Genomic DNA, 12,147 nt, shown 5'->3' with positions numbered 1-12,147 from the left:
TAATGACCACCTAGAGGTAATACAGCAGGTATCGGCCATGACTGAACCAGGCCCAAACCCACTGATGAACTTTTTCCAGAGTCTGTTTGGTGGGTGGGGTTCTATCCTAATGAATATTTTGATTGCTATTTGTGTTGGTCTGCTCCTATTAGGAGCATGTGTCTGTTGTGGGATCCCCTGTATGAAAAGATTAGTCAAAGATTTTGTTGATATATCTGTAACTGAAACTTTGTACCAAGACATTGAATTGGAACTATTGATTCCAGATGAAACTTTTCGGAAATATAAACTAAATGACTTGCCTAGTTGAAAGTCCTTAAAGGAGAAGGCTAGGGGACGATATACCATTGTTTATGTTTCTGAATAGAATAAAAAGTATTAAAAGGGAGGAAAATGTTAGAAAAATATGTATTTGAACATGTATAAAGTGCTAGTTTAAAAGCAAATAGTATATAATGCATTTTATTCTATTTACAATATGGCAATAAGAATGATTTTACATGTAATTGCTTGAAGCTTTGGAGCTGCAGTGTATTTGAACTCTGACCCTGGCAGTAGCCAGCGCAGCAAGCTTATGTTTTTCACAAATGATTATCTGCTGGGTCAGGAAATTAAATGTATAAAGCATTGAAAATTCTTCTTCCTTCCTCTGAGATAACTGGCCTTGTGAATGTTATCAAAGATAAGACACAGCTGCTAAAGTAAAGTTGAAAGAAGAACAAAGAAGTGTATTACAAGACTGAACCAACTATTGTATTCGAGCAGGCCTGAAACCTTGAAGGAGTAACATTTTACAGAAAGACATTATAATGAACCAGGTGCTTTGCAAGGCTGTATTATTCCCATGGCAAAACTTTTAAAATGTATAACATCAGCTTTTTCTTATGAATAGAATATTGTAGACCATAGTGATGTAGGTGCCCTGTGACTAACCACGTCAGTAAGGTGGGCACAGCTTGAATGTAAGACTATATAAAATTGTGTATTTCCTGCATCATGTCAGACAAAACTCTGTACTTGTATGGTTTTTTGCCTCCTGGTGTACACTAGTAAACTTTTGCATCTGAGCCTCCTGTGTTGTTATCATTTGTTTTTATTTAACAGAAACATTTTTTGTTTTCTGTTTCATCTTCTTTGGAGTGACACCTGCTTTAATGAATTATCCAACCGATGAACCAATGAAATAATGACAAAGATTTTAAATAAAATGTTTATTCCCAGTTTTTATTTATTTTATTTTTGGTGGGTTTTTTTTCTTTTTATAACTCTTGGCATTATATTTAAGACTATGTCAAAGTTGCAGAGGGGTAAATGAATGACACAAAATCTGGAGAAAATGGTATAAATATTGGAGAGCTGGTGTGTTCATGTTCTGTTAACATTCATGAAGATGGAAGCCACCAGCCTAGAGGAGGGAGTGGATACTATAGCCTTTGTTGTGCCAGTAAAGGTGTCTTCTGAGGCTATCTTACTGTAATTACAAAAGATGAACAGTACATTAGTGAAATTTATAACAAAAATGGATATCAACTTTGCTAATGCGGATGATTACATCATGACCAATCAGAAGCCATTTTATTAATGCAACATAAAAGCATGGTGACGTTAGCCAATTTCACTTCAAAATCAGTAGAACTATTTGATGCAATGAGAGGGAAGAGTTTTGCATGTGGACTAGAATTTGTTTTAATGTGAAGGAGGACTTGATCTTATAGTGTATACAAAGAACAAGGTAAGAGTAGCCTGGTTACCAAGGTAATTGCATTAACTTGGAGACAGCTTACATAAGGATCAAAATATGATGGTCTGATCCAGTCCTTATATGTCAAGGAACAGCTGCTGTGATAACTATGGTGGCCTGGCAAAGAGCACTACATTAAAAGAACAACATTTTTGTACACTATTATCTTCACATGGGTGCACATGCAGTTTAAAAAAAAAACACCATCAAACAGATTTTTTCCTTTTGACACGTAATACATATGATTTATTTCCTAACAATTATTCAATTTAATATTACTGACATTGTTAAATTCCTGCCGTCCCTGAAAGTCCACTCATCCTCCTGAACATTATTATGCATGTATTTTTGCCACAGACTCTACTTACTTGTATGTAGTTGGCTTCTTCCTTTCAAAGATACCACCTCCACTTATTTTCTTTCCTTTACAACATGCAATAATTTTGTTACTGTTGGTTTAGGTTTTGATTTACATTTTCTAGTTATTTTTTTGGCAGGCAAAAGCATTACACTTAGTAGGGCCTGACTAGTCCAAGCAATGAGTTTTGTATATCCCAACTCATATGAATAATTTCTCAAATTAAGATAATTTGCTCCCCACTCATTTCTGACAAAGCCCCTTGTAGCATTTTTTTTTAAAATCTACTAGTTCATTACCATCCCAAAAACATGTTCGTAAGCACCCCTCATTTTCTTATCATACCGCCAGCTATTGCTGTCTACCTGTGGGAAAAAAAATATCTAAAGTCTAAAATCTTCTACACTGTCTTGTATGTTTATGAACCATACAAATATCCTCTAATTGTTTCTCTGTATATTGCCATTTTATTCGCATTTTCTAGTCACTTCTACCTTCTTCTGTTTTATTTTGTAAGTTATTATGCATTATTTTATATGCCCTATCAATTATCCCTTTTTAAACTTCAGCATGGTTCAGAAATGGAGAAAGTCACAAATTCACATACAAGAGTGGCCAACATGCAACTCAGGTAAACTTCCTCCTAGTAAGGAAATGGAACTGGGGTAGACTCAATGACTGCAAAGTCATCCCAGTGAAACAGTCAGCCACAGCATAAACCACTGGGTGCCACAATCAGCTGCAAACAGTTGTCAAAGAAGGCTCTAAGGTCAACAGAGATCATGCTGAATACCCCGAAGATCACTGGAGAGAAAGTACATCAGTTTAAGGAATTACTCAGGGCTCTAGCACCTGACAAAGAGGAGGAAATTGGTGGAACTGAAGAAGAATGGCAGCACCTAAAAACAGCATGTGTGAGGACTACAAAACAGATATGGGTATGAGCCAGGTATGGAAATAAGGTACACAAGGAAAGGTGACGGTGGAAGGAAGAACTCCAGGAAGTCATCAAAAGAAAGGAGGAGTGCAGAAAAAAGTGGGAGATAGAAAGACCAACCAGGTCAGGACTGAATACTGGTTGGCAAACAAAGAATGTTAAAAAATGACTTGCAATAGCAAAGAATAGTGCATCAGAGGTATTCCACCAGCTCCTAGAAAGTGACTCAGTAGGTGGCACAAAGAAACTATATCAGGTTGTAAGGCAGAGAAAGACAAAGAAAATGGTCAGACACCCTTCATAAGGGATGCCAGCAACAACCTGCTCCCCAGTCCACAGGATGTCAAAGGCAGCTGGAAGCAGTATTTCCAGCAGTTTCTGAATAAAGAAAACACCATAGAAGCTGCACTGCCCCAAACACAGCCTACAGTGAGAGAAGTGGAGGAGCCCACCCTAGAAGAAAGACCAGTACTCAGGAAAATGAAGTCAGGTAAAGCAGCAGTCTCAGACCATGTCACAGAAGATGTTATAAAGCTGCAGGGTGAAATAGCCCCTAAGGGTACTCATAGCAGTGTGGAGAGAAAGGCATATTACAGATAATTGGAGAATAAGCATACCCATGCCAGTATACAAGAACAAATGGGGCATCCACATCTTTGAGCAGTACAAAGGCATCAAACTCCTATCCCATTTCATTAATGTTCAGGAGAGGGAGACTAATAAATGGATATGCAGAACAGTAGAATGTAAGATGGGAGATGAACAGGTCAGATTTAGGTCAGGATGCAGCACAACTGACCCAATGTTTGCAGTGAAGACGCTAGAGATGAGGAAAGTCCAAATGGGCATTCCTAGACTTGGAGAAAGCATAAGAAAATGTTCCAAGAAAGCTAATTTGTGCAGTACTGCAGTGGTTTAAAGTCTCAGAAACACTGGTAAAATCAAGTGCAGGCTATGTACAAAGATCCAATGACTCAAGTACGAACTGTGTATGGCCTCATAGAGGGGTTCCCAGTGGGTGTGGGCATGCACCAGGGTTCAGCTCTGAGCCCACTGCTGTTCATACTGGTGATGGACTACATTGCCAAACAGGTCAGAGGGGACAAATCAACAAAGTTGCTGTACGCAGACAATGTGACATTAAAGGCAGACTCTGAGCAAGACCTTCAGCAAAGGATGGAGGAATGGAATGCAAAACTGAAGGGACATGGGATGAAACTAAGCAAAGATAAGACAGTGGTAACAGCAGCAAACTGGAGAAATAAGAAGAAGCTAAGAATTGGTACAGAACGGAAGATAGTGGAACAGGTAAATAGCTTCAAGTATCTTGGAGGGATGGTTGAAGAAAAGGAAAGTTTGAATGGAGAGGTCAGTGCTAGAATAAGAGGGGCTGCAGCCAACTGGAATAGGGTCTAACTTGTAGCCTATGACATAAGAATGCCAAAGAAGGTGAAAAGAAAGGTATACAAGACAGTGGTACAAACAATCCTACTGTATGGTACAGAAACCTGGGCAGTAAAGGCAGAGCAGATGAGAAAGCTAGAGGTGATGGAAATTAAGTGTGTGAGAAGGGTGGTAGGATGCTCACTGTGGGACAGATGAAACGAAGACAAAAGTGCAGAAGTTAAAGTTGCTCCAATTGTAGAAAAATCAAAGAGAACAGATTTTGGTGGTTTGGACACGTGCAGAAAAGCAGAAGACAATCTGGTAAAGAAGATTTGGGACAGACAGGAAGAAGGTAAGAGGAAATAAAGATGTCCAGCAAACAGGTGGATGGATTGTGTGAAAGAAGATCTGCAATAGTGAGGCATGAGTGCTGAGGAAGGCAGGGGTGTGACAATGAATCAAGAGACATGGTGACAGCTAACACAATACCCCAACTCCATGTTTTAAAACAGGAAAAAGGTGGCTGATGATGAAACTAAAGCTTCTCACAGCTGGTCTTTCATTTAACAATCTAATATCCATTTCGCTTTACCTATACTCTGTCAATCCCTGGTGGGGAAGGCAGTCTTCATCCCACAGTCCAAACTTTTGCTTGGCCTCATCCCACATGAGTTTTCCCTTCCCAGTTACTTGTTCCCAATACCTTGTCTTTAAACCATCAAATACTCATTTGCACTTCATAAACTTAATGCAATGCACTCGTTCCAGTTTCATTGGTAGTGCAGAAAAATCTCAGGTTTAGTCTTTGTGCTCTGTTTTCTATCGCCACTAATTTTTGAAACAGTTCTTGAGAAGCCTTATATTCAGCCAGTCTTTCCTTCATTTCAACCTCTGATTTTTACAGTTTTATCAGAGCATCTGAATAGCTACTTACGGCATCTTCTATTCTTTACAGCCTTTTTTTCATTTGACTGTATGTATTATTCCAGTGTGTCACTTATTTTAAGCACCTCTGAATGCATGCAATTGATTTTTTGTATTCTAAATTACTGTAAAACATGTCTTGTATTGAGGCCAAAACCTAAACTGCTTTTTGTTCAACAGTTGTAAAGCTTTCTCCAATGCTTTTTTTCCCCTTTCCAGATGATTTTCACTTGCTTTCTGATGATTTTTTTCATTGCTGACATCCAGGCAAGTAGTGATTAACAAGCAACTGAATTTTACATAAATAAATGGGTTTTGCTGACTGTTTCGAAAGTTTATGTTTTCACACTGGGAGAACTTGAGTTCTGACCGACTTGTTGATCAGTCTGCAGCCATTTCTGATGTCAGAGAACATCAACTTGAAAATAACTGCCATGTCCAAATGGTCTAATGATAATCACAATCCCTTGTGGTCATTTGTGCATATAAATTCCATTACTTAAAGCTTAAGCTATCCATCTGTTTTGAAGACCTTTTTTCTATTTGGTAAGATTTTTTTTTTCTTTTGTCGTTGCAGATGCAAGATTAGAAATGGACAAAGCATCATAGTTTGTACCCCTAAAAGACAAGTTTTAACTCATGGGACATGGAAAAAAGTTTCAAATAGTTAGTTGTATAAGACACTGAAGAAGAATAGTCAGAATATCTAACATTGCGTATATGAGCTTCAACTGCTGTTTTAGATGGACTGTAATCATATTATTTCAAATTTGTTAACCGGGGTAGAGCACTAAACCCACTGTAGCTTTTTCAGTCTCAGCCTGGGGGTAAAAAGAATACAAACATGACATTATACACAAACTGAATGACAAAATGCAAGTATATTCATGCATTATACACAAAGTGAATATTAGGGTTGGCTTGAGAGTCTAAAGACAATAGAAACATGGCATTATATGCAGATTAACTGACAAAACACAATATCTTCTTGCATTACATAGAGACTGAATATTAGAGTTGACATGCTGAAAGAAAGAAAGAATAGTTGTGCAAGACCTTACCATAACCATAGATGACTTTCTCTTCTATATGCTGCAGTATTCATTATATAAGGGAGTCCGCCTCTGACTGACTCGTACGTCTAGCCAGTAACCAAAAGACTTCATGCTACTGCAAGGCATATGCTATGCTGCACAACATAATGCATATGTCAGCCATAAAGATATGTTGGGTATAAAGCAGACGTCATCATGCACCTACGTCAGATCTGTATGCCGCCCGGCACCAGCCTGAGATCCTATTTGAAAAGCATATCAGAGGAAAGACTAGGCAAGCATCAGGGGGAAGGCAGGGAGGGAAAGCAATACTGCAGCATAGAAACGAGAAGGGTATCTATGGTTATTGGTAAGATTTTACACAACTATTCTATGTCCTTCTATTCATATGCTGCAGTATTCATAACATGATGGAGAATTCCAAAGCTCAAAGCTTGAGACAAGTTGGAGGAGGATGAGCCGATGCTTTTTCTACAAATGCATGTAGGATTGCTCTTCAAATCCCACTCTGGACTTGGAGATGGTGTCAAGCTTGTAGTGTTTTGTGAAAGTACCATGTAGATGTCTCCAATACAGAGCCAATGTCCAAACCTTTAAACAATGCCCCTGAGGAAGAGACTACTCTAGTAGAGTGAGCTTTTACTGGGCATGTAAGGGTCTTACCGTTAGACAAATAGCAAAATAAATTGCTTTAGAAAACCAGTTGGAAATAGTTTGTTTGGAAACTGATTGACCCAGAGCTCTTGGGTGGTAAGAGACAAACAGGCAGTTATTCTTATGTATAAGCTTAGTATTGTCAAGGTAGTATCTGAACTGTCTATACACATCCAAACTGTGCAAGATTCTCTCACTGGGACACTAAAGGGAAGGGAAAAAGGTAGGAAGGTTAATAGCCTGGATTCAGGGATAATGCATTAACCACTTTGGACAAAGGTAGGATTAGTGCACAGGAAAACTCTATCTCTATAAAAGACAGTGAAGGGCGGGGGTTGGACATCAGAGCCTCTAACTCTGAAACCCTTCTAGCAGAGGTAATGGCCACTAACAAAACAGCTTTCCAGGTGCAATGCTGCAGGGAAGAAGAGCTTGCTGGTTCAAAAGGTCCCAGTGTAAGCATCTTTAGCACAAAATTGAGATCCCAAGGAGGAGGTATTGGGTTCATTGGTGGTTGGATATGAAGGACACCTTTAAGAAACAGTTTTACCTCTAACCTAGAGGCCAAAGGTGGAGATACAGGCAGAGAAGCAGAGATGGCTAAAAGGTGAGCCTTCACCGAAGATTAAGACAACCCAGCCTTCATCAGTTCATACAGATAGGACAAAACCACTGGAACCTCAACTGGCAGTGGTTGTAGGTCCTTTCTGTGACATGAGATGGAAAACCTTTTTCATTTGGAAATCTAAGATTTCCTAGTTGTGGGTTTCCTGGCCTACTGCAGAACTTGTAGCATATCCTCTGAAAAAAGGGTGTCTATAAGGGATTAAAACCCTATCACCCACAAGGTCAGGTTCAAGGTTGATGGCTGTGGATGTACTAGAGTCCTCTTGTCCTGTGTGAGTAGATCCATCCTGTGGGGTAACCTGTGATGATTGCCCCTGGCTAGGTGCAGTAGAAGGGGGAACCAGTGCTGTCTTGGCCAAAAGGGAGTCACCAACATGATTTTGGGCTGATCCTGCTGAATCTTCAGTAGGACCTTTTGTAGAAGAGACAAGGGGGGGAATGCATACAGAAACATCCCCTTCCAAGCGAAAGATATAGCGTCCACCCTCCACACCAGGGGATGTGTGGACCATGGCACAAAATTTTTGAAGTTGTCTGTTCATGGGGGAGGCAAAGAGATCTACTTGAGGTGTACCCCAATGATGGATTAGGTCCAGAAACACATCCCTGTGCAACACCCATTCATGCGAATGGGTTATGGACCTGCTTAAAGAGTCTGCTGCCACTGTGTTCTGGGATTGGGGAGGTAAACAGCAAGGAGGGAAATTTGGCTTTGTAATGCTAATTCCCAGGAGGGTAGGTCTAGTCTTTATAGAATGTAAGACTTCATCCCTCCCTGCTTGTTGATGTACCAAGGAGCTGTGGTGTTGTCTGTGAACTACCTCAGTAACCCTAGAACAAGTATGCTCTTGAAGATATGCAGGGCATAAACCAGTGCCCTCATCTCCTTTACATTGATATGCTCCTGTGCATGTTTGGGAGAAAAAAAAAAACATCTGTGACCTTCCAGGTTTGATGAGTTTCCCCCCAGCCTGTGTCTGAGGCCTCTGTGAATAACTCTAGGGAAGGAAGGGGGGTTGCAGAGGCAGACCAGGATTTTTGTCTATCTACAGGATCCACCATTTCAGTTCCCTTTTCATATAAGGAAGGAGTGGGATCAGGAACTCTAAATGATGTAGGTGTTGCATCCACACAGTTCTTAGATACCACTGCAACTTCCTCATGTGTAGTCTTGCTAAGGGTACCATGGGGATAGTGGATGCCATGCACCCTAGGAGTCAGAGGAAGTCCCTGGCCATCAAAGACTGAAGAGGAAGAATGACCTGAAAATAGATTGTCAGGAACAAAACCTTGCCTGTGGGAGGAGAGGCTAACATTTTGTCTGTTTGTATCCTGCATCCCAGGAAAATGTGATCCTATGAAGGGGTGAGAGAAGACTTCTGGAAGTTTATGGTGAACCCTAAACTCTGTAAAAGGCAATAGTGAAGGAACAATTTTCCTGAAGAAGTTCTGGGACTGTGCCTGAATCAGAAGGTCATTCAGGTAAGGAAGTATATGAATCCCCTGCATTCTGCAGAATGCTATGACAGGAGCCAAGCATTTTGTGAAAACCCTTGGTGCTGTAGAGAAACCAAAGGGCAAAGCACAAAACTGAAAATGCAAGGTAGCAACAGAAAAATGTAAACATTTCCTGAACAGTGGATGGATGGGTATGTGAAGATAGGCATCTTTTATGTTGAAGGATGCCATGAATGCCTGAGGAAGAATGAGATGGAGAAGTGAAGGTAAAGTCAACATATGAAAAGAAGGGACTTTCAGAAAAGTGTTTAAAAGGGAAAGGTCCAGAATAAGTCTCTGAGCCCATCCTTCCTGGGAACCATCATCATCCTGGATTAAAAACTCTTTCCTTGCTGGGAGGGGGGTGAACCTCTTGGATAGCCCTTGAGAAATCAGGTCTGAGATGGCCTGAGAAAAAAAGCTCAACTGATATTTTGGGGGCTGGTGGGATCCCTGTGAATGAGGGGAGCTTTTCCCAAACCATGAAATACCCTGTTTTGATTATGGAAAGGACCCAAGAGTCCTGAGTAATCAGCTTCCAAGAGACAGGGGAGTGGATGGCTCTGGTGGCTGGTAGTCACAGCCTACCTGCCTTAGGTTGGGACTGAAAGGAGTGTTTAGGAGTAGGCGTGGAAGAAGCAGCCCTGGAAAAAGCTGGTTTTCTAGGGTTCCCTCTTACGTTTAGAAGAAGAGAACAGGGATGGCTTCCTTACAAAGGCAGTCTTAACTGGGTATTTTTTTTTGAAAATGTGGAACTAGAGATACAAGAATGTGTTTAAGGTCCTGTAACTCCTTCCCCTTCTCCTGAAGGGGTTTGAAGAGCTCTGCTGCTCAACTACCAAACAAGGCTTTATCCCAGGGTGTATACAGCAATTTTGCCTTGAAGTCCTCTGGCAGAGGTTGTAGCCTAAGATAAGAATATCTAAGAAAGGACCGTCCCAGTGGCAGCTGCCTTATCGGAAGCATCATAACTGCACTTGGAGTGCCTAGTCACTTGTGCAGAACCATTAAGAATAACTGCTAATTTAGATTTTGCAGGGGAATCTGGAATGTCTGCCAAATATTTCCATGCATCCACTAGAAGGGCCAGGGAGTACTTTGCTGTGTGGGTCTGATAATTAATAGCCCAGAAGGCCAAAGTAGCAGAAGTGTAAGCCTTCTTTCCCAAACATTGCACAACCTTACTGTCCTTATCAGAGGGTAACAAGGAAGTGAAACGTATCAATTTTAAAGATTTATCCATGGATACAGAAATTGTAGCAGGATCAGCAGCAGGAGCCTTGAAAATAAACTTGGAGTACTCAGGTACCTTATAGAACCTGTCTGGACACTTAGAGGCAGAAGGTTGGAATCTGGACATTTGGAGGCAGCTGAGAAGGCATCCAGAAAGGCAGGCAAACCGGGAGGAATAGCAGAAGGAGATGGGGAATCCATCTGCAAGAGGTCATACTACCACTTTTGAATGTCTGAAACTTGGGAGCAGTCCATCTTGAAAAAAAGCTTTCATTTTGAGAATGGTCTCTCCAAAAGAAATGTCCTCCCCAGGGGAATCTCGCCTCGTACCTTCCTATGAACCTATTAGATTCCTCCTCTGGGGAGGCATAGCTAACTGGATCAAGTAGGCCAAGGACTCCTCACCAGAGGAATCCTCCTCCTCTGAGGAAGTTTCAACATCTGGCCCTTTGAATGTTGTGGAAGGAGAAAAGGGCTGCAAAGGAACATAAGGAGAAGATTGGCAAAGGGCCATAAAGGCATTAAAGAGGCTTTGAGATAAAGTTTGCCAAACCAGGGGCTGCTGTGGTGTAGCATGGGACTCGTGTTTAGTTTTAGACTACTTCTTTTTAGGGGCTTCCATATGATGAAAGGTGGAAGGACCAGACATCAGCCTGCATTTGATGATATCGGAGAGCACATCTTCATGCACTGTGATTTGTGTGACACCATGTAGGCTTTCAGAGATAATGAACCTGGGTTCCCCCTTCTCACCCTGATCGGATGCCTGTCTTTCCCTCACAGATGTACCAGTGGACTCCTTCAGGTCTTTCACTGTAGTACCCTCCAAAGGTACATCCACCACCTCCAGTATGGCCTCTGGGCCTTCACCAGTCTTGGGAGAAATAAATGGAAGAGAGGACACAGCTGAAAGCTCAGGCCACGATTTTTTGGCCTTCTGTGGTTCGGGCTTGTCCGAATGGCCTGACACCGCATCCATCTTGTGTACTAAGTGTGTAAGGTGCTGGTTTTCCAAGTATAATTTTAGAGAGGATAGCCAACTCCTGAAGGTCTTAGGGATGAAGGACTTACAAATAGAACACTCCATGCGGTCATGGTCTGGGCCTAGACAGAAGAGACAAAGGTCATGGGCATCTTTATCTGAAATCTGCCTTCCACACTGACACTTGACGTTCCTGGCTGACATGAACCCAACAAACAAGCAGCAGCAAGAATTTTAAAAAGAAAAAAACGCAGCGGGTACTTATCTGGTAACTGGAACACAACAGTTCTGGTGAGCGAATGTCTGGAGCAGGTGACAGGACAGGCAGCAGAAAAATTCTGAGGTAGGTGCATGTTGACATCCGCTTTATACCCGACATCTCTTTATGGCCAGTGTATGTGTTATGTTGTGCAGCGTAGCATGTACCTTGCAGTAGCATGAAGACTTTTGGATACTGGCTGCACATACGGGTCAGCCAGAGGTGGGCTCCTTATGTTATGAATAGAAATTGCCCTGGATGGAGCTAAATTATTGAAAATTCTGAGGAAGGCATTGTTGAAGTATTCAACAACTGCATCGATGGGCAAGATTCTGAGGGGAGACCCGTTGCATTGCTTAAGTGTGGATGTTAATATTTGGGGAATAAAGTGTTTTTTATTACATATTTGGTGGTATGTAGTATGTCTAGTTGAGTTTGTACGCTGCCTGAATAGGTAAGTGGGTATATGGTCTCTGAGATTATCAGGGAGACAG

General features: G+C 41.3%; 1 protein-coding gene across 3 annotated transcripts in view; it reads right to left on the bottom strand.

The window, feature by feature from the left end:
* The window catches only part of GULP1 (GULP PTB domain containing engulfment adaptor 1), a 4,195,041-nt gene that overhangs the window by 56,667 nt on the left and 4,126,227 nt on the right, over positions 1-12,147 (bottom strand). Inside the window, exon 20 of one of the 3 annotated variants that reach the window (XM_044075155.1) lies at positions 1,246-1,471. The exons of the other annotated variants lie outside the window; for them this stretch is intronic. Coding sequence (XP_043931090.1) covers positions 1,366-1,471 — 106 coding nt within the window. The 3' untranslated portion in view covers positions 1,246-1,365. Of the gene's footprint in view, positions 1-1,245; positions 1,472-12,147 lie in introns of those variants that run through there. 3 annotated transcript variants of the gene reach the window in all.

This window comes from Protopterus annectens, chromosome 6.part0, assembly GCF_019279795.1.
Source record: "Protopterus annectens isolate FY-2018-M chromosome 6.part0, PAN1.0, whole genome shotgun sequence".
NCBI lineage: Eukaryota > Metazoa > Chordata > Ceratodontiformes > Protopteridae > Protopterus > Protopterus annectens.
Note: the sequence above shows the minus strand (reverse complement) of the source record. Positions and strands in the feature narration are given on the sequence as shown.